Raw genomic sequence first — 23,389 nt, 5'->3', positions numbered from 1 at the left:
TTTATTTTTCTTTCAAAATTCAGAAATTCTTTTCCATCCATCCATCTCCAAACGGGTCGCAGGGGCAACAGCTTCACCAGAGAGCTCCAGACTTTTGTAACCTCTTTGTAACTTCATTCTGGGGGATCCTAAGGAGATCCAAAGCCATTTTGGAGATATTTTAAATTATTTTGAAAATTTTAACTTTGAGGCTTTCTAATTAATTCATCAAAATTATTTGCATGTTTAATCGCATATCAATATTTGACATGAGTTTTTTTTTTAATCTAAATTTCCCATCATCCACTCGGCCAATGCAAGCAAAGCAGTGTGATCGGCTTCTACTCCCATTGCGTACTCTGGGGTTTCTTGTCTGTTGGTGCACCGGTATGATCAGTATGCCTGCAATTTGTGAGAAATATTACTTTTTTTCCTACCAAAATGATAAAAATGTGTATATATATATATATATATATATATATATATATATATATATATATATATATATATATATATATATATATATACTCATAACCCATACAAATCTTTCTGTGACCCAAAAATGTTTGAATGGTTCACTCAACTGAAACGGATAAAGGGAGCACATGCCCGGCCCTATAGCCTACTACATCTGAGTCCAGAGAGTCAGTAATCCACCTCTTCCATGTATAAACACTATTATACAAGACTGGAGCCATTTGTGTCCGTCCCCCCGCCGCCATTCTTAGTAACTTAATGTAAATAAATACCTCAACCCCATAACAGGAAGTAAACAGCTGCCTGGCCTATTTATGATTGACCAGAATAGTCTCTGGAGTAACTCTCTCTCTCTCTCTCTCTCAACAATCTCTCAACACTGAGCTTTTAATGGTTGTCTGAAATTCACTGTCTCCATGAATACAGACGCTGTTGGGGGGGGGCTCGTATGTCCAAAACATTCCAGGAATTGGTAAAATAAACACCTGTGTTCCAATGCATTCAATGTACTTAGTATTTAGTCACAAGCTTCAAAGGTTTTCAAAAATAGCATATCTTCAAGCTCACAAATATTGTGAGCTCGAAGAGCTATATATAAACCCATTGACCCATATACCACAAACATGTTCTACAAGCTCACAATGCATCAGGTTGTGAGCTTGTAGATCAGCTATTTTTGCTACGTTTTCGCAACCCTCGACAATGTACGTCATTCATTTACAAAAAAAAGAAAGTTGAAATATGGAGATGCAAGGTTTCGGCCCGACCACATAAGCTCCATCAGTTCCAAGCAGAAACGGCACTTGTGGCTGTCAGTGAAATAGGTCAGTGGTGCATTACTGATCATAACCTATGCCTAGAGGCACACAACATGTCCAAATGTCTGTGTTCCTCCTCACATGCAAGGAAGCTCTGAGAAGGAAGGGAAGTGGTCACGAGACTGGGCTGCGCCATGACACTTTCATGGACACTTTCATGGGAGCCAAACTCACACTGGAAGTGCAATGAATACATGGCAGTGAATGGAGCCGGCTGGACCAGCTCATAACAAACATTATTCATGAACAATTGAGACCTTTTGTAAAGTAATCACTTCAGGTTGTTTTCTAATCACTTACTTTTCGATGTGCACAGAGTGCACAGTATATCATTTTATCTGAGGATCTAAACAGCAGCAGGTATCGTTTCTGGCTCCGAAGTATCGTGAGATTTGGCTGCCAGACAGGTAACGGTGGGAAGTCTCGCGATACTTGGTGCGTTCAGAAAGGTACTTTGTGCTCTTTAGATACCATACCTCTATAAAAATTACACAGTGTACTCATCAAATAACAACACAGCAGACAATAATGTGTTACATGTCTTCTGTTATCTTCCAGAAGTGATTACTTTACAAAAGGTCTCAATTGTTCATAAATAATGTTTGTTCATGAGCTGGTCACTGAGCTCTCATTGACTCCAGTGCATTCTGACTCCAGTGCATTCTGCCACGCACACGCGTGTGCGTGCGTGCTTGCGCGCGTGCGCGAGCAAGACAAAGGCAAGAAAGACATGGCTGCCGTGTTAAGTGGTCAGATGAGTGGGTCGTGTGCATTTTTAGTTTAGTTCATTTTAATGATCAATCAAACAGTTGTTTTCCGTCTTGGGTCGATGGACTAACGTAGTCTACTTTAACTCTTTTATTGCTAAGTACATACATATTCGTACCCTCCCCTATAGGTATATTGTCTGCTAAGTACCTAAAGCTTTACACCAAATACGCAACGGTTTAGCCGAAAATCAACTTTTAACATTGTCCCGGTTGCTAGGCAACGCCTTAGTCACCCCCAGCACCAGGATTTTTGCGCTCCGCCCCCATAGAGCTCCAGTCAAAGTAGGATCTTCTGTGCCTCGTATCTCTGAAACTACGAGTGCTGTCCGTGGTTTTTATCTGGCGAAAGGCAAACAGTGTGAGCTACTGCTAATATTAGCCAATCTTTACAATGGCGGCCTCCCCATCCGGGAAAGCGGAAATTAAAATGCTCAAATATAGGGAAATAGCCCTGGCAAGGCTTTACCTGCACTGTTGCGTGCAAGCTTATCACCCGCGGCGTGACGTCATGTTCCCAACCACCGCGGTGGTCACCTTATCACCCAAAACTGGAGTATAGTATGAATAGAAGTCTCCCCCTCCCCGGCTCCCTGTAGCGAGTGAAAGGCTCCCTTTAGGCTCTATAGAACAGCATATGTCAGCTAGTTTCTGCTTAAAAGAAATCGCCCCAGCCAGAGCAGCTTATTCTTCCCATCGAAATATCTATCTGGGTCAGACACACACACACACACACACACACACACACACAACCCATGGATTAAAGTTCTCTAAAGTCATTTGGTTTCCATAGGCTGGCTGCATTGACTTTACCACTGCTGCACCATGTGGCTGGTAAAACCAATCCCTGCAATAGCAATACTGTTTGTTTGTAAGATTAAACAGTATTTGAAGTAGTCCAATCTGGCAACCCATTCGTAAAATAAAACATTTTATAATTTGGCCTCTGGGATAAACACTGGTTTGGCTCCTCCCTTTTCTTAGTCCTTTCTGTGTTTATTCCTATTATTAACAATAACATTACATGTTTAAGGCAGTGAGTGGTGCTGACAGAATCTGTCGTGAGAGATTAGAAGTGATCAAACTAGCAATAGAATGCATCTTCCACAAAATCCTAATGACCTCGAATATTAGGTTAAAGTAGGCCTCAATATGTGATCTGTGTTTGGTTGGTTTGTATGCAGGAATGGCATGAGAATGATACAAACCAAAACGTCAATGTTTTACATATTGTGCCTATTGTTAACCCATTTAGGAAGGGAACCCCTTTTGGTGTTTTACGGATTATGTTATACTTTAGCTATTGAAAAATAGCAGATCTACAAGCTCATAACGCGGCAACAAGCTTGTAACAAGCTTGCTGTTTTTGAAAAATCGTGAAATGTGGTTCAAATCTTTGAATATAATATTCTTTCAGAGCGAACATTTTTAACTCAAAGCTTTGTTTCTGGAGGGTCCCTGGAACAACATATTTTCAGATGGGGGGTCTTTTTACGCCGTTTCACCAATCACAGATTGGATCTTGGCCTAACAAAACCTTTCAGTTGTGAGATTCCTTTTGTTTCATCAGTGTCAGGTCAAAACCTCACGTTTCATGTCCAAAACCGTTACTTTTCAGGAAATGTAAAAACAAAAAAAAGGAACCTGTGTTCGAATGGAACCTATGTAGTTACACAAGCTCTTGTTAATGCTTTTCATTGGTTCAATATTCATAAAACCCACAGACTGGGTTTATACTTTCTTTTTTATCCCACAATTTTGTAACCAGTTTTCTTTCACCCAATGTCACTTATCTAATGTAATCCTGGACTCTACACTTCCTCTGCCAACCTGGGGGGCAACGGACTGACCTCATGCTTCCTTCAATGCATGAGGAGTCCAAGCCGCTTCTTTTCACCTGACAGGGGGGGACCGGTTCGACGTAGCGCGTGGAAGGAACACGTTATTCCAACCAGGTCCTTTCCCCTCCATCAGGCGCCTCGGCTGGCCAGGGGGAGGCAGGTTTATACTTACACTTAAATAATTTAGCTATTTTTGTGTGAGACTGTAGTCATGTAGTGTGACGAAGTAGTAGGGCATACAATTACTAATTATTAAACATAAAAAGAAATGTGGAGTTCTGCCCGACGGCAAAATATTTGCTTTAATTTCCACCGCCGCTGCCACCTCGATTGTCTTTAATTCCCCAGGCCGCTGCCACCTCGATTGTCTTTAATTCCCCAGGCCGCTGCCACCTCGATTGTCTTTAATTCCCCAGGCCGCTGCCACCTCGATTGTCTTTAATTCCCTAGGTCGCTGCCACCTCGATTGTCTTTAATTCCCTAGGCCGCTGCCACCTCGATTGTCTTTAATTCCCAAGGCCGCTGCCACCTCGATTGTTAGCGTACGACTGCCTGCTATAACCTCTTCCCCGCTCCATTGTCCCCATACATTTAGGGTGCTGGAGGAGCAGGCGCTCAGGGAGTACGTGCTAGCTCTGTTCCGGCTGCCCCGCGGCGAGAAGCTCTACGAGGTGGCGTCCTGCTCCGTGTGGACGCCCCACAACCGGCGGCACAGCGCGGGGACCCTCTACACCACCGACGGATACCTGTGCTTCTCCAGCCGAGAGGAGGGCCAGTGCACGCTGCTCATCCCCCTGTCAGAGGTACACTACTACTACACACACACACACACACACACTAAGGCTGCACAATATACCATTATCGTATTGTTATCGAGGTATGAACATGCGCAATATCAGTATCGCAAAAAGGCAACGCTATCGCAATATATCATAGATATATTGTCAATATCACCCCATAGGATATCTAGTCTCATGTATCACAATATCAATAATAATTTAGATATTTCCCAGCCCTCTGTTATTGGGAGGCGCTAGCCACTCCAACGTCTGGCTTTTTCAATGCTGAGCACTGAGCAGGCTCTAGCGCTGGTTACTAATGTTACACCCTACCTTCTGACGTGTGGATTTTAGTTTGGTTAACTCAAAATGACAACAGCAAAGCGTAGACACTGGACAAAGTGAGTTGTCTTGTCTTGATTTTGCCATTACCATTTCACACACCCCCTAGAGAGCGTTCACGAGGGGTGCCGTGCCGCGCACCACTGTTTGGGAATCCCTGGTTTAGAGCACTTTAAACAAACATTAACAGGCACCCCTCACTTCACACGAATGTGAATTTTGTTAAAACAAATAGAAACCCTGACTAAGGCTAAACACATGGAGACGCCCTTGAATGGTTTGTGTGCTGCATGGTGCTCCTGTGTTGACTGTTCCACTCGCTGATTAACCCATTCAGAAGGGGAACGCATCTGTGTCACCATTATTTTAAACTTTAGATGTTGAAAAATAGCAGAGCTTGTAGATCTGCTATTTTTGTTAAATCGTGAAAATGTGTGAGAATATTTATTCTTTCACAGTGAACGATATCTTTGCTTCTGGGGGGTCCCTGGAACGACATATTTTCAGATGGGGGTCAGCAGCCAATTACATATCATTTTTGGGGTCCTTGACATGAAATAGTTTCAGAAACACTGTAGGCTATAGAAACATGGGTTTTTCAGAAAACTGTCATGATTTAGAAGACATTTTGTAGAATCTTATCCCAGGTCTTAAAGGGTTAAAGTGTATCACAAAGACGCTGCAGCAGCGTTTCTCAACCTGCGGGTCCGGACCCAAACTTGGGCCACAACATTTTCTAAAAAGGGGTCATGGCCAAGGCGCTCCCTTTTTGATTTAGAAATAAATGTGTCTTATCTGAAACCAGTTTTGCACGTTCAATATTTGATCATTAAAGGCAAATAAAATAAATGTATTAGCAGAAGCAGCCAAAGCAAAGTTACTATATTTACCCAGGGTAACTGGACTAAGCATCAGATACTTGTTTACAGCCAGGCCCTGCTCATAGAACATTTCATGGTAGTGGTTCAATGCCTTGCTCAAGGGCACTTCAGCGGTGGTCATTTTAACGTGCCGGTCCGGGGATACGAACTGGCGACCTTCCGGTATCAAGACCGCTCCGCAAACCGCTCGGCCACCGCTGCCATGAAATCTCCAAGCTCACAACGCGTCGCAGTGCGATGCTTGTGCTTGTTACCTTTTGCAAACACATTTCTACACAAGAGTTGTGGGGTTTTTTATGCAACCACAAGATAATTAATCCAAACTAGAGCAGAGCTGGAGGACCTGATGGCTGTCTATTGTTGGTTTGTCATGGTATCATATAAGAATCAGCTGGTATGCCTATACAGTGCTGTAGTTTAGCCTGCCCTAATGGCTGGCATTTTCTCTCTCTCTCTCACACACACACGCACACACACACACGCACACACGTACATATACAGTGTTTGCACTTTGGCAGACGTTCAGATAAGGTCACTGTTCAAATGTTACATAACAAGAGTCACAAGGGGTGCATATTCCCAGGCTGCCAGACTGATTGATTACGTTGATTAATCTGAGTCCGTTAATATCCTAGTTTATACAAACCTCACTTGTTGTGTAAATGGGATGTAATTAACCTGAACAAACCAAGCTATCAGTAAACGGTAAACGCACTGTTCTTATTTATGCAGGAATGCACAATACTATACTATAATACTGTACTGTGTGTACAAACAGCAGGTTTTGTTAGCCTCTTAAATCCTATTTTCAAAAACGGCACAAATAACGGATCTATAAACTCATGTTTCACAATGTGACATTGGATTTCCTTTTTTTTTTTTTTTTTTTTTTTCTCTTTCTTTTAGAAATGTTTAAATAACATGCCCAAAATACTGGGATCCCCCAGGGCTCTGTACTAGAGCCCTGGAGCCCTACTAGACATTCGGGTCTAACAACTCCCAGAAAAGACGCGCTGTGATTTTGGCCAGTAGTCACTTGAGTGGCAGTGTGGCAACAAAAGAAAAAAAGGAAACGGAGACAGCACTTGTTTCACCTGGCAGTTAAAGATGCACAACGGAGACAGCACTTGTTTCACCTGGCAGTTAAAGATGCACAACGGAGACAGCACTTGTTTCACCTGGCAGTTAAAGATGCACAACGGAGACAGCACTTGTTTCACCTGGCAGTTAAAGATGCACAACGGAGACAGCACTTGTTTCACCTGGCAGTTAAAGATGCACAACGGAGACAGCACTTGTTTCACCTGGCAGTTAAAGATGCACAACGGAGACAGCACTTGTTTCACCTGGCAGTTAAAGATGCACAACGGAGACAGCACTTGTTTCACCTGGCAGTTAAAGATGCACAACGGAGACAGCACTTGTTTCACCTGGCAGTTAAAGATGCACAACGGAGACAGCACTTGTTTCACCTGGCAGTTAAAGATGGAGTGCCGTGATTTTTTCCCACCCTAAAACATGATCATCAGGTACTAATATTATTATATAAGGAGGAAGATTTGTTTCAAAATATCACTCGTGTGAAGTGATGGGCGCTTTTATCATCATACATCATGTCATGAACAACTGAATTAATGTGATTGGTTCGCCGATTTGCTCGTCTACATATGACGTACATTTTCCCTTCATTGTCAATGGCATTTCATGTTTGTGTTGCCACAAATTTACGTCATATTTGGCGGACATTTGACCTAATTTCTCCTTTCATTGTCAATGGCAACTATTGACGTGTGAGGGGAAAAAGCTGTATATAGGAGGGCCTAGTGCCCCTCAAAAACGTCATTTTACAATGTATGAGGGACGCTAGCCCCTCCTATATTCAGGTTTAATGTTTGTCTTTAGTTCAATGTTTGTTTTGTAAACGCATTGACAACGAAGGGAAAAAGGTCATAATGTGTCTCATTACGTCATATTGTGTCTTTATTGTTAAAAGTGCCAGGGGGTGGACACCAGTTTTGGTCATGGGTGCCACTATTCCCATTATAAATAAAAGAAAGAAAATGTAATTCTATTGTGCATGTCATGTGCATGTCATCACCTGCACACCAGATTAGAGGAATTTTCAAAAATATAGATTTTTTTTTCTTTTTTTTTAGCTCGTCATAACGTCCCTGGCAATCAGTGCATAGTTAGATTCAGCTCGTCTTAATGTCCCTGGCACTTTTAATGGCGTTTAATGTTTGTTTTGGCACCGTTTGTTTTGCATCACCATTACATCACCTAATCAACATGAGTTAGACTATAATATATTAGCGCCCCTCACTTCACACGGGTGTGATTTCTTTTGAGGGGCGTACAGCTTTTGTCCCCACAAAATGTCCGCAACACAAACATTAAATGCCATTGACAATGAAGGGAAAATATACGTCATCTTGTCACCACACCTCTCATATTTGCCATCGACAATGAAAGGAGAAATTAGGTCAAATGTCCGCCAAATATAATATAAATTTGTGGCAACAGGCATTCTGATTGGCCAGTATGAGATGATTGATGCATGATGATGTACGATGATAAGAGCGCCCCTCACTTCACATGGGTGTGATTTCTATGTGGACACGCCCACCAGTTCATTAGGAAGCCTGGTTTGCCTGGTTGGTGTTGATGGGTGGTGATCCACCTGCACTGAAGCCGCACCCACAGCTTTATATGATAAAGGGGGAGGGGTTAGAGGAGGGGATGATATTGTGATGTCACCATATCACTGTTTTTTTCATTGGCACGTTTGACTGTCAAGGTTTCAGCCTCCAGGAAGAAACCCTACATACAAACGGAAGACATCATTGCATAGAACAACCACACCAAGGGATCTAATGAAGTACTGTCACCTCATAAACACACGAAACACTGGAAAAAATACAAAACTCACGGCACTCCATCTTTAACCGATTTAGACCTGAGGACCATTCTAAAAAAAAAAAAAAAGTCTTCTAAATCCTTCTGAAAAACCCATGTTTCTATGTCGGTGGTGCTCAACCTTTTTCATGTCAAGGAACCCCGGAATTATCTGTATTTGACCGCGGACCCCCATCTGAAAATATGTTGTTCCAGGGACCGCTCTGAAAGAACATATATTCAAAGATTTGCGCCACATTTTCACGATTTTTCAAAAATAGCAGACCTACAAGCTTGTAGCGTGGCACTGAGTGCCGCGCTATGAGCTTGTAGATCTGCTATTTTTCAATAGCTAAAGTATAACAATGCTTAAAACACCAAAAGGGGTTCCCGCTCTGAATGGGTTAATGATACGTGTGTCATTCTTGTGTCCATCTATGTTCTTTGCCACCACCAGGTATTGTCCATAGAGAAGGCGGAGAGCACCAGCCTGCTGCCCAACCCGGTCATCGTCAGCGTGCGCAGCAAGAAGGCCTTCCAGCTGATCGAGCTGCAGGACCGTGACGATCTGGTGGACAGCATGAACGCCAGGCTGCGCACGCTGCAGTGGAAGCACTCCATGTTCCGCAGCAAACCGCACGGCAAGAGAGCACTGGTATGTATGGACGGACGCGCTATAGTATACCCATCACCTTCATTTCAAGGACACCCACGATAACTCTTTGAGAGCGCGCAAATGGAACCGAGCGCTCGGTTCCATTTGGAGCGGCTCTCAGGCCCTTTCGCCACTGGGGTTGAACCGGTTCCGTTCTTTTTGCACGCTTACTTTTGAACCAGTTCAGAGTGTTTACACTGGAAATGAATTGGTTCAGAACCCTAAAAGTTGCTTCGGAACTGGAACTGGAACTGGTTCCGTGAAAGCACCAAGGTTCCAAGAATCTATAACGGAACCAGTTCTAGAACCAAAGTTCTTTTGGTGTAAAAGGGGCCTCAGCCCAGAGTTACAGACCTGGTTGGTTCATCCATTTCCATTTGGAACCAACCCAAGGAACCTTGATGTTCCCTGGAGTCGACCCCACTTTCTAATCCTATCCTATCTAATCTGCCCTGGGCTATCAGGTGTTTCTATTTGATTAGATTATACTGTATTCCGAGTTCAGACCAAGCCCCCATGCAGAGCGGCTGGCCAACGTTGAAGCCGTCGAGCCTACTGGTCAAAGCTGGAACTGCATTTAGCATGAGGAAACCCTGCGCAGCTGGGGTTTAACAGTGAGCGCTCGTTAGCACCAGATGTTGTTTGGCAAATGCGGAAAGTAGAGCGTTCTCCCGGGTGCTTCAAAACGCCACTGAGCAACTTCCATTGAAATTAATAGCAGGGGGTGGGGCTGTCGCGCCCTGTATGCACTCTATCCTTTTTTTAAGGATTTGTTTTGGGGCTTTTTATGCCTTTTATTGATAGGGAACAGTAGTCAGTCAGGAAAGGGGGAGAGATATGGGGAGTGACACGCGGCAAAGGCCGTCGGGCTCGGGAGTCGAACCCTTTTGGTGCTTTAAAACACCAAAAGGGGTTCCCGCCCAAAATGGGTTACTTAAAATCCATTGTACAGTATATATCGTCTGTTGTTGGGTGGAAACCTCGTACTGTATGTCCAAACTGTTACTTTTCAGGATTCAGATCTAGAGCTCCCCTGCTCCCTACTACACCTTCTAATGGCCCCCGTGCTCTGGCACCCCCTAGTGTCTATCTGTGCACGCCACTGCCCCTTTTCCACCAAAAGAACTTTGGTTCTAGAACTCGTTCCGTTCTAGATTCTTGGAACCTTGGCGCTTTTACGGAACCGGCAGCCTTTTTTTTTGGTTCCTGTTCCGAACCGACTTTTAGGGTTTTGAACCAATTCATTTTCAGTGGAATTTTCACTCTGAACTGGTTCAATATTAGGTGGGGGGAAAAAAATAACCGAACTGGTTCAATCCTTGGTTTATCTCCTCAGAGATCCCCTGCTCCGTACTACACCTTCTACTACGACACCAGTTTCGGTGACGACGACGAGGCGGAGGAGCAGGCTCTCCGTAACACCGTCAACAGCGAAGCTCTGATGACAGCCTTCCATCAGAGCCAGACTGGACCCGACAACGATGACGCCAAGGTGCGACCCGCTTAGTGCTGATCAGCAGTCTGTAGAGCAGTGTTAATTTTGTTGACGTAAGCCACGGTCATTTCAGAAGGGCAGCCATTAACGCGCCTAGTAATTCATTTTCAAGAAGTCGAGGGGCGACAACGCAAGCGTATTTACGTGGCCGCGGTCCCGGGAAATTGTCGCGCGCGTGCTCATTTCGTGCACACGCCCGTCGTGACTAGACGGATTAGACCTGGATTCTGTTGAGCTTCTTCTTTTCGCTTGCGTTGTCGCGCCCCTCATGAGCAGAGCTGTCGTTGATCCAGGCGACAATGTCTGTGTTAATCGATGCCCGTCTGAAAGTACCTTAAGACTAATACTAAAAGATTAAGATTTCGATATTTAGTCGACTATGACTAGACTAAGACTAAACAATTTCAGATGACTAAAATAGGACTAAAATTAAATGGTGTGTTATTATAACTAAATCTGTTTGGTGTCAAAATTAACACTGCTGTAGAGTCCCTCGTCTAATTTACAAGAAGTGATCTACTGGATTAGAAGATCAGCAAGATGCACCATCGTTTATAAGCTTAAATCTCAGTTAAGATCTGGTAGAGGTTTGGGTTGTGTAGTAGCCTGGGCACCATTCCATTTCGGATTCATGATCCAGTCGGGAGCGGATGATATCGTAACGTCATGTTGTAGTATTGTTTTTTAGTCATCAATCTTCCGGAACTTCCTTTTCCCTCAAACCGATTTTTCTCAATAAAAGCTGCAGGCTACAAGAGCTTTTATTGTTATTCTTCCGGTTTGAGGGAAAAGGAAGTTCCGTTTGATTGTTCCTGCCTGATGACTACAAAACAATACTACATGACGTAGTGATATCATCCGTTCCAGACCGGTTCACACAGCACTTTTGGAACAGAGACCAGGCTTTCCTCCGAGGTGGAAAGCCTGGTGAGGCGAGGTTAGTTGTGTAGTAGTTGACCTGCATTGCACAGTGGAACTGTGCGTATGTGTGCGTATGTGTGATAAGTCATTCTTATCACACATACAAAGGCAAGTGGAGCATAGCAGTGGGCGTGGTTTTCTGGACCCACTGAAAAATCTGCCATTATTTTTTCCCATAGATATTTACTAAAAATATTTATATTCATTATTTTAAGCCTAGAATCAAGCCATCCAGGATCCTGGTGAATCATGACCATAACACCTTTGATTCTGTGAAGACAGAAAAATTATAAATCTCTAAATAAAAAAGAGATTTATACTTAAATAAAGTGGATTTTGACATAACATTATGATTTATTTTAAATTTTGTTTTTTTTATTTGTTTTATAAAAATGTCAACTTCCTGTTGATTTTACTATTTGAATCCACAGATCTAGTCCGTGTCTTCATCCTAGTTCAAATGGCAAATCCAACAAGGTGTTTCTAATGTTTTATAATAAATGTCCGCTTTGTAGATGTACCTGGTTATGTTTCCTAGACTACACTGAAGGGGTAAACTGGGTGGAGGTGGATGGGCATGGGGCGGGTGGGGGGTGTGTGTGTGGGTGTGTGTGTGTGTGTGTGTGTGTGTGTGTGTGTGTGTGTGTGTGTGTGGACATGGGGTGGGTGGGGTGGGGGTGTGTGTGGCATCCATTATTTATCTCTCCATTGATCTCTGGGTACACTCACAGTGTTGAGTGACATGACCTTCAACTGCAGACATCTGTAACCTGCTGACAAGACACTTTGTGAGTCACTAATACTGCAATATTAGCCGTGTGCGGTAAGAATCCTCAGTGTTCATTTAACCCTGAGAGCGTACAACATGTAACCAAATGGACCCGTAAGAATCGGAGACTATTACAGACTGAGGATTGTAGTGTGTTGGTTGGTAGGTGTGCTTGTGTGTGTGTGTGTGTGTGTGTGTGTGTGGGTGTGTGAATGTCATCCCTGTTGGGTGGAAACCAAAACTGTTCAGGATTCATATCATTATTTTTTTTGCAGAAGTAGCTGATCTACAAACTCAAAACGGTTCGAGCTTCTGGATCTGCTACTTTTGAAGCTTTTGTGATGCTGTAGTACAGTGGCTTTATTATTAACATTTTTCGCCTGCATATGTCGCACAAGCTACAGTATATAGAGACATATATCCACATTCCTATATCCACATATGTGCATACTGTATATGCACATATGAACCTGAATATGGCATTTTTTCTGCATATACCTGCCATAATATGTTCATATATTTAAAATAAACCCATGGCACCACCATTAGCCTTTTCATGTCGCGCACCCCCTAGAGAGTGCTGTGTGTGTGTGTGTGTGTGTGTGTGTGTGTGTGTGTGTGTGTGTGTGTGTGTGTGTGTGTGTGTGTGTGTGTGTGTGTGTGTGTGTGTGTGTGTGTGTGTGTGTGTGTGTGTGTGTGTGTGTGTGTGTGTGTGTGTGTGTGTGTGTGTGTGTGTGTGTGTGTGTGTGTGTGTGTGCGTCTTATAAACAAGTGTAATGCTTTATGGTGTCGTCCACTCACTGCAGTTGACATTTTTTGTATTGAGTTGTGCTTGAAATTTACTGTAATTCTGCAAACTGTAATTAAAATACATCAATCAAGTGTGTTTCCGTCCTGCAGAGCCTAGACCAGGTGAAGGAGAGGCTGTGGGACGATCATTTCTCTGAGTTTGGGCGAGGGGTCCACATGTTCCGCACGGAGAAGATCCAGAAGCTGGTTTCCATGGGGATTCCCGAGTCGCTACGGGGGGAGCTCTGGATGACCTTGTCTGGTGAGTGTGTGTATTGTGTGTGTACACTAGTATTTGCGTTTGTGTTCACACATCAGCATTGATTGATTATTTTATTAGACAATATAAAAATCACAGCCGTGTGAAGTGGGGGGCACTCTTATCATCGTACATCATCATGACGTAAAATAGACACTATGACTATATTTGCTCAGACACTATGATGTAAAATTCTCCATTCATTGTCAATGGGAATGTAATGTTATTTGTTTTAAGACAAAGTTTGTGGACGGTAACCAAAAGCTGGATTAACCCATTTTGGGAGGGAACCCCTTTTGGTGTTTTAAGCGTTACGTTATACTTTCTTGCTATTGAAAAATAGCAGATCTACAAGCTCGCTACGAGCTTGTAGGTCTGCTATTTTTGAAAAATCGTGAAAATGTTTCCCATGTTGCTTCTGGGGAAACATATTGTCAGATGGGGGGGGGGGGGGGGGGGGGCGGAGGCATATTACATATCATTTTTGGGGTCCTTGACACGAAATATTGAGCACGACTGATACAGAAACATAAGGTCTTTCAGAAAACTGAATTTCTTTTTAATTTCGACGTCAGGCCTACATGGGTTAATTCACTCTGCGGCCTCATGCTCATTTCCTAGCACCACTATTTCGGTGGAGTGGAATGTTGATGTAATGTAAAAACCAGAGTGACAAGATTTCAGAGCGCGCACAAATAGACTATGATCTCACCACCATGTCTGAACGCGAGCCAACGGAGTGGAGAGCTGAGGGCAGGCCTTGGAGGGGGGGAGGGGGGAGAAGGGAGGGCTGCTACTATTTTCTTTGCTATTAGGAAGCACGTTTTCTTTTAGTAAAAAAGTATTTGTTGAAGAGATACATTTTCAAATGATATTGTTATTATGCTTAACACGTTAAACGCCCAGGGTTATTTAATCCATTAATACTTTTTTACAAAAAAATAAACGTGCTTCCTAATAGCAAAGAAAATAGTAGCAGCCCTCCCTGCTACTATTGTAAGTAAGTAACGAGAGATATTTAAGCCTTTTTATCGTGCAATAGTGTCGTGCAAAAATATTGTAAATGGCGTTTGTGAGACCGGCTATTTTTGAACATTTGTGAGTCGCCTAAGCTAAGTCGGAGACATCAGTTGAAATTGGTCATGAATCGGAATTCATCAGCTGTATAACAGCTGATACCGATGTTGTCAAACAGTGGCCAACGTGTGTGTGTGTGTGTGTGTGTGGGGGGTCTGGCTAGTCTAGATTAAACATGCCCACTAAACCCCAAGTTGTCAAATCTCCGTCCTGTAGACGCGTGCTCGGACCTGGCGTCCCACAGGGACTACTACACAGACCTGGTCCAGAAGTCTATGGGTCACAGCAGCCTGGCCACGGAGGAGATCGAGAGAGACTTGCACCGCTCCTTACCGGACCACCCGGCCTTCCAGAACCCCACGGGCATCGCTGCCCTGCGACGCGTCCTCACCGCCTACGCCCACCGCAACCCCAAGATCGGCTACTGCCAGGTACTGTATGCCAGGGATGGACACTGCGCAAAAAGCATGGAATACGGATGTGTATATTACAGGAAACTCCCGTTAAACTTTCCAACAAACTCCGGTAAACTCACGAATTGTACCATCACACCTGTATATTACCGTATATTACTGTATATGTCTTCTAAACTTGAGGTTTACGGGAAAAATACAGTGCCCATAATTGCCCGTTAACTCCTCTTTTCACGCAGTGGGATCTGTTCACTTGTTAAAGGAGAATTCCATACTAGAAGGCTTTCTTACCGTTATTTGTAGTTGTTACGTCCCCACCAAAGAGGTCCAGGTGTTATTTTGTGCAAAAGCACATTATTGGCTATTTCCCCTACCATAAGCCCTCAATGAATTGCATTGAATTGCATTGAATTGAATGGGGCTATGCTAATTCGCTTATTTCCATCGCTCAAAAATCATTTCCCCAAGGACCCCTGACTCTCTCCCCCTACAGTCTATGAACACCCTAGCATCCGTGCCTGTCTCTCTCTCATTCCCTGTCTCTCTCTCTCCCCTTACAGTCTATGAACATCCTAGCATCCGTGCCTGTCTCTCTCTCTCCCCCTACAGTCTATGAACACCCTAGCATCCGTGCCTGTCTCTCTCTCTCCCCCTACAGTCTATGAACATCCTAGCATCCGTGCCTGTCTCTCTCTCTCCCCCTACAGTCTATGAACATCCTAGCATCCGTGCCTGTCTCTCTCTCTCCCCCTACAGTCTATGAACATCCTAGCATCCGTGCCTGTCTCTCTCTCATTCCCTGTCTCTCTCTCTCCCCCTACAGTCTATGAACACCCTAGCATCCGTGCCTGTCTCTCTCTCATTCCCTGTCTCTCTCTCTCCCCCTACAGTCTATGAACATCCTAGCATCCGTGCCTGTCTCTCTCTCTCCCCCTACAGTCTATGAACATCCTAGCATCCGTGCCTGTCTCTCTCTCTCCCCCTACAGTCTATGAACATCCTAGCATCCGTGCCTGTCTCTCTCTCTCTCATTCCCTGTCTCTCTCTCTCCCCTTACAGTCTATGAACACCCTAGCATCCGTGCCTGTCTCTCTCTCTCCTCCTACAGTCTATGAACACCCTAGCATCCGTGCCTGTCTCTCTCTCATTCCCTGTCTCTCTCTCTCCCCCTACAGTCTATGAACATCCTAGCATCCGTGCCTGTCTCTCTCTCTCCCCCTACAGTCTATGAACACCCTAGCATCCGTGCCTGTCTCTCTCTCTCCCCCTACAGTCTATGAACATCCTAGCATCCGTGCCTGTCTCTCTCTCTCCCCCTACAGTCTATGAACATCCTAGCATCCGTGCCTGTCTCTCTCTCTCCCCCTACAGTCTATGAACATCCTAGCATCCGTGCCTGTCTCTCTCTCTCCCCCTACACTGCCTACAGTCTATGAACATCCTAGCATCCGTGCCTGTCTCTCTCTCTCCCCCTACAGTCTATGAACATCCTAGCATCCGTGCCTGTCTCTCTCTCTCCCCCTACAGTCTATGAACATCCTAGCATCCGTGCTGCTGCTCTATGCTAAGGAGGAAGAGGCCTTCTGGCTGCTGGTCGCTGTGTGTGAGAGGATGCTGCCCGACTACTTCAACCGCAGGGTCATAGGTGAGGGTCATAGGTCATAGGTCATAGGTCAGGGTCATAGGTGAGGCCCCGCGCTCCCAGCAGGGACGGGAACCCCTTTAGGTGTTTTAAGCATTTTGTTATACTAGATCTCCTATTTTTGAAAATGTGTGCAAATCTTGAATATATCTTCTTTCACAGTGAACGTTTTTAACTCAAATATTTGCTTCTGGGAGGTCCCTGGAACAACATATTTTCAGATGGGGTTCCGCGGCCAAATCTAGAAAATTCATTTTTGACATGTTTGAGCACCAGTGCATCACTGATCGGTTTTTCAGAAAATCTAGTATAAATGTAAGCATTGCGACGGTCCCCAAGGCTTTTGGACCACAGCCAAGCCGCTGAAGCACATGGCTAACTTCCTGTGCTTTGTGCAGCCGTTTATTTACGGCACGCATTTGAGACAATGTCCTCTTCCTTTTAAATGTCTGTTGGAAGGCGGATGTTTGGTCGTGTGCCTTTTGTACTTGTAGCTTTGAAATGGCAGTGGCGTGCGTGCGTGCGTGCGTGCATGGTTTTATTTGACTGTTAATCAGTCAACTGCAATGCAGTTGTTGCATAAGTCATCAAAGATAATAATAAAAAACACAATAAAGCAAGAAAACCAAACAAAAGACAAACTGTGAAATACGGAATGCAAACCATATATAAATACAAGGAGCAAAATGAAATGGCACTGTGTATTCCGTTTTAATTATTATATAAAAGCGTATTGAAACGTGAAGGAGGTGACATACTACACTACCTGCACACTAATGTTTTTTTAAGCCACTCTAAAATCACTTTCCGAGCAATTTCCCACAAAGTACCCACAAAGTTTGTGGGTACAGTTCCTCTGTAGTGGTGCCAAGAATAGAGAAATACATTTTTACCCATTGAATGGTTTACGCATATGGAATGACATTTAATGTTGGGTTTGTTTTATGTAAAGCACAGTATTCTAATACGTACATACACGTCGTTATTCACATCTGAATAGCGTGCCAACCTAAACACTTTGGCCTGGTTTCTGCTTGGTCATACGGCTGATCCTATACACATTAAAGGACCACTTTTCAACCTATCTTCATATAATAGGTCCTCACTAATATTCATGATAAAATGGCACGATTTCTTTCTACTCAGTCTGTGTCTCATAGGAGGGCTGTGGGCAGTTTAGAAACCGTCTTCCAGTGACATCATCATTAGGCAGATTATTTTTTAAACGAGATTTATTTACAAAAATGTTTAGATTTTCATTATCGTGAGAACGATGGCTACCATTTTTGCATTGCAACTTTTCAGGACTAGAAAGCCTGCAGTTTTTATTAGCTTGTATTCCCCATCGATGATGTCACTGGAAGACGGTTTCTGAACTGCCCACAGCCCTCCTATGAGACACAGACCGAGTAGAAAACAATTGCGCCATTTTTTCAAGATTATTAGTGAGGACCTATTATATGAAGATAGGTTGAAAAGTGGTGAAGTGGTCCTTTAAGCGTAGAGGCCTAATTTTAGGCAATAATGACATGACCACAATAGGGATGCCAGGGTTAACGTAGTTAACTCTCGTCTATCGTGATTTGTGTGTTCTTTTGTATGTCATATCATTGCTGTTGGGCTGAAACCTTGTATCTTCATATATTTTTTTGTTTAGTTCCATTACAATGTTATACTTTGTCCTATGACACAGCTAGCGAAAATAGCTGTTCTACACGTTTGAAAGTGGTTAAGTCTGTCTGTGGGTTTTATAACCATTTAACAAAACCGGGACGTGCCTTGGACGTCTCTAGGTCCTTTAATGATATAAAATGGGATCGCTGTAATCGTTTTTTTATAATCTGGGGACCCCCCACAATAATTTGGCGAACCCCAGAGGGGTCGCGACCCCCAGGTTGAGAACCCCTGCATTAGAACATGGGTATTGTTTTCCATTTTCTGAAAATTATTATTATTATTTATTTAGGTTTTCCAGCCACCAGCGACATTACGTTGTGTCTTTTCCAGGCGCCCAGGTGGACCAGTCGGTGTTCGAGGAGCTGATCCGCGAGCGCCTGCCGGTGCTGGCCGAGCACATCCCCGACCTCTCCCCGCTGTCGTCCGTCTCCCTCTCCTGGTTCCTCACGCTCTTCCTCAGCGTCATGCCCTTCCGGAGCGCCGTGTGCGTGGTCGACTGCTTCTTCCTGCACGGCATCAAGGCCATCTTCCAGCTGGGCCTCGCCGTGCTGGAGGCCAACGCGGAGGAGCTGTGCGCCAGCGCCGACGACGGACAGGCCCTCATGGTTCTCACCAGGTGATTTTGTTTGTTGTTGTGTAGTCCCGCGTAGCCAGACAACTTTTCCACAATCTCTGAATGCTATAGAGCGTCGCAGTCCCGCCTCCTACCCTGGACCAGGAAATGATTCTCCGTTCATTTTCCTCATAGACATTTCAGAAAGTATTTATTTAAAGACGTTTACGCCGTGGACAAAGCCAACTCGAGTCGTGACAAATCATGACAACAAACACAATTTTTTGGGCCGAACAAATAATTAGAAAGAAGAAAAAAATGGCAGGTTACAACACTTTTTTTGTTGTTTTTCTTCTTTGTAATTATTTGTTTGGTCCAAAATATTGTTTGTGTTGTCATGAGTTGTCACGACTCGAGTTGGCTTTGTCCGCGGCGTAACCGTCTTTAAATAAATACTTTAAGAAATGTCTATGGGAAAAATGCATTGGGTTTCATTTCCTGGTCCAGGGTAGGAGGCGGGACTGCGACGCTCTATATAGAGTCTGGGATGCGAACCACTCGTTTCTACATCACTCCGGGCAGCGCACCCCCCGCGCCTCCGCCTCCCAGTTCTTCTGCGTGTGTGTGTAGTGTCAACACACACACACACACACACACACACATACGCATTGATTTGGCTAAAACACTGAATTATGAAAAGGACCGCAATGGGGAAAAAGCCAGCCGCTGGGTCCCATTTGTTGACGAGAGATACATTTTCAAATGATATTGTTATTATGCTTAACACGTTATACGCCCAGGGTTATTTAATCCTTAGAATCAGAGCGCTCAGCGATTTATAGCAGCGGAGCACATTTAGCGACGCACCAGGCGCTATCTCACGGGGTGCACTGCCCAGAGTGATGTAGAAACGAGTGCTTGGCGTCTGGGACTACACCTCCCGTCTGGGACTACACCTCCCGTCTGGGACTACACCTCCCGAAATCCAAATAAGGAAGCTGCCATTTCCGTTCACGAAAATATTTTTTTCTAAATATCTTTTCATTTTTTATTTTTTTATTTTTTCACTTCTGCTAAGCAACAAGCTACTGTATTATGCTTAGATATTATGCTTATATTTATTTTAGGATACATTTGCGCGACTTTAAAGACGAAAAGGAAGTGGGGAGAAGGCTCCGCTTTATCGTTTACTCATGATCAGAGCTTCCGTTGCTCCAGTTCAGACTGTATGACGGAAGCGTTTGAAAAGAAAGCCAGTGCTGTTGTCCCTAATCGTCATGGTCTGGACTAGTTTTCTAATCTTACCGTCATGTGATCTGCTTTGTAGTTTTCTAATCCCGCTGTCATGTGATCTGCTTTGTAGTTTTCTTTTTTAATGTTTCAAGTCACATGAGTCAAAAATAGCATACAATTTTTTCTTGAACTTTTTTTTACCCCTCCCTCCCCCCCAGAGTATCTTGTACCATTAACAATGAAATAAAAGGTACATACAAATATACATATTCAAAAATAGAATAAATTAATCAAATATTAGACACAATATGCAAACAAACAATAACAATAAGCTTTGTAGTTTTCTAATCCCGCTGTCATGTGATCTGCTTTGTAGTTTTCTAATCCCGCTGTCATGACTTGTGATCTGCTTTGTAGTTTTCTAATCCCGCTGTCATGTGATCTGCTTTGTAGTTTTCTAATCCCGCTGTCATGTGATCTGCTTTGTAGTTTTCTAATCCCGCTGTCATGGGATCGATCTGTTTTGTAGTTTTCTAGACCAGGTGAGGAGTGAAGAGGAGTCACCGGCGCCGCCCTCTTCTTCGCCGTCTCCTCTCCTCTCTCCTCAGCCTGCTCTGGAGGAAACCCCCACTAGTGCGCCCCCTGCAGTACACACAAATATCACTGAGCTCATCAATGACTCATACGAGGTAAGGTGTGTGTGTGTGCGTGTGCGTGTGCGTGTGCGCGTGTGCGTGTGCGTGTGCGTGTGCGTGTGCGTGTGCGCGTGCGCGCGCGTCACTGTTGGAAATGATCACACACACATTTGTTCAAGTACAGATTATTTTCTTGCTTCCAGAAATTTGGAGACTTGACGGTGAGGCAGGTGGAGAGGCTGAGATGCAGACACAGAATCCAGGTGCTTCAAGCACATGAAGACACCACCAAGGAGAACGCTGTGAGGATCCTTTCTCCCCTCTGTCTGTCTGTCTGTCTGTCTGTCTGTCTGTCTGTCTGTATCTCTCTCTGTCTGTATCTCTCTCTGTCTGTATCTATCTCTGTCTCTCTCTCTGTCTGTCTGTATCTCTCTCTGTCTGTATCTCTCTCTGTCTGTATCTCTCTGTCTGTATGTCTCTCTGTCTGTCTGTCTCTCTCTCTGTCTGTCTGTCTCTCTCCAGTTACCTAACTGTATATCTATCCATCACTGAACATGTGCCCTTTCTTAATGTTAGCGACATTAATTACTCAGTTACTTTTCAAAAAGGGTAGGCAAAATAAGCCTGGGCTTCAGCCTACACCTTCTCAGTGCCACTAATTATTAGTGGACTTTTATTTAGCCCCTCCAACGTATGGCTTTCAGAAATGACGTCATATGGCAGGCAAGTCTGAAAGAGGAGGTGGGGGGAAGGGCTGCTTTCCTGTACTTGAGACATGAAAGGGAATCGGTCAAATTCAAGAGGCATCGGCGGCAGAGAGTATTGAACAGTGGAAGACTGCATTTACAGACAGAAACTGAGCAGGCAAAGCATTGATTGATGGGCGACACATCTGGGTCCAAACATCCCCAAAGCTGATTAACAGTTCAAAGAGCTTGGCTGAAACATAAGGGAAGTTAAAGTTGTCAGGGAAGCTTCGCTAAAAGCTCTGGAACAACGCTCCACACGTTCTAGACAATCCCAAACTATAGAATGAACTCCCCATTGCAATTAGAACTGCAGACTCACTCCCAATCTCCTGCCGTAGTCTGAAGACTCACCTATTCAGGCTGCACATTAGCCCTTATAGGACTTGCCTTAGCCTCGACTACCTTGCAGGCTTATGCAAAGGCTAAAAATGTAATTTAGACAGCAGTTTACGAAGACACAGATGCCAGGTCATTATTGACCTGGCATCCCATAGTGTTTATAGTTTCAATGTACAGATTATTGATTTTCTTTGGATATTCTACTGTTAGACTCACTTATCACTTACTTTACTTATCTCTCTCTCTCTCTCTCTCTCTCTCTCTCTCTCTCTCTCTCTCTGTCTGTCTCTGCACCAGCTGAGGGTGGTGACCCCTGATGTGTCCATCTCTCCAGAGGACCTGGCTGATGTCTTTGACCTCTTCAAGGTACTGTTGTCTTTGTATACTTAACGGTAGTCTAGTCTCAAAACGAAACCCATACCCCTGCCCTCCACACCTCACTCACTCAAACACAGTTGTTCTCAAAACCTATTCATGTCGAGGCCGCAGACCGCTATCGGAAAGATAGGACAGGGGCCCGTTCTCCTTTTTACGGAAGCCCATTTGGGACAAAACACTGCAGCGTATTTGATCAATATGAAAGAAAGAATTATAATCGATGGAGTTATGTAATTCTTCACCTGTACCACTTTTACGCCGCGGACAAAGCCAACTCGGCTCGTGACAGATCATGACAATAAACACAATATTTTGGGCCAATCAAATAATTAGAAAGAAGAAAATAAAGGCAACGTACAACACTTTTTGTCTAGTTTTTCTTCTTACCAATTATTTGATCGGTCCAAAACATTGTGTTTATTGTCATGATTTGTCACAAGCCGAGTTGGCTTTGTCCGTGGCGTAAACGTCTTTAAATAAATACTTTTTGAAAAGCCTATGGGGAAAATGAATGGGGAATTATTTCCTGGGCCACACGTCGTTCTGAAAGGGGGCGGGACTGCGACGCTCTATAACATCAGATGAAACAAATTTAGCTGGAGACCCCTGAAACCCCCCTCAAGGACCCCTGGGGGGGTCCCCAGAAGCACTGCTCCTAACAGAACATCTGTGAACTACCGTACTACAAGATACAGAACCTTGCCATGGAAAAAGGTCCGTTTTAGTAGGAGTTTTTGTCCCCTCAGCCATCGCGTCATTAAACAAACCTGTTTGTTAAACAAACCTGTTTGTTTAATGCCGATTAGGATGGCTGCCGATAGGATGGCTCTGTATACAGTGGGGACCTCATGTTTCTGTATTGTCTTGGTGTTATGTGCTACTGTATGTGTTGTTTTGATGTGGGTGTTTGAACGGGGACTGCCCATAATAACTCTGAAGTCCCGGTAGTCCGAACATGCGCTGCTCCCGTGCTTGCGGCTGTGGTTATAGGGATAGTTCTGATGTTTTAAACTTAAGCTGTATGAA

The 23,389-nt window shown here is 44.1% G+C and overlaps 1 protein-coding gene across 3 annotated transcripts in view; it reads left to right on the top strand.

The window, feature by feature from the left end:
• tbc1d8 (TBC1 domain family member 8) overlaps positions 1-23,389 on the top strand; it is a 59,873-nt gene that overhangs the window by 22,829 nt on the left and 13,655 nt on the right. For all 3 annotated transcript variants that reach the window (XR_013791381.1, XM_079518329.1, XM_079518330.1), the window contains exons 6-15: positions 4,478-4,685; positions 9,237-9,434; positions 10,771-10,926; positions 13,520-13,670; positions 14,961-15,175; positions 16,685-16,802; positions 18,807-19,092; positions 20,792-20,951; positions 21,101-21,199; positions 22,283-22,351. Coding sequence is in view for 2 of the 3 variants with exons in the window: in XM_079518329.1 (XP_079374455.1) it covers positions 4,478-4,685; positions 9,237-9,434; positions 10,771-10,926; positions 13,520-13,670; positions 14,961-15,175; positions 16,685-16,802; positions 18,807-19,092; positions 20,792-20,951; positions 21,101-21,199; positions 22,283-22,351 (1,660 nt within the window). In the remaining variant the exon portion in view is untranslated. The remainder of the gene's footprint in view (positions 1-4,477; positions 4,686-9,236; positions 9,435-10,770; positions 10,927-13,519; positions 13,671-14,960; positions 15,176-16,684; positions 16,803-18,806; positions 19,093-20,791; positions 20,952-21,100; positions 21,200-22,282; positions 22,352-23,389) is intronic.

This window comes from Electrona antarctica, assembly GCF_951216825.1.
Source record: "Electrona antarctica genome assembly, chromosome: 13".
Taxonomy (NCBI): domain Eukaryota; kingdom Metazoa; phylum Chordata; class Actinopteri; order Myctophiformes; family Myctophidae; genus Electrona; species Electrona antarctica.
Note: the sequence above shows the minus strand (reverse complement) of the source record. Positions and strands in the feature narration are given on the sequence as shown.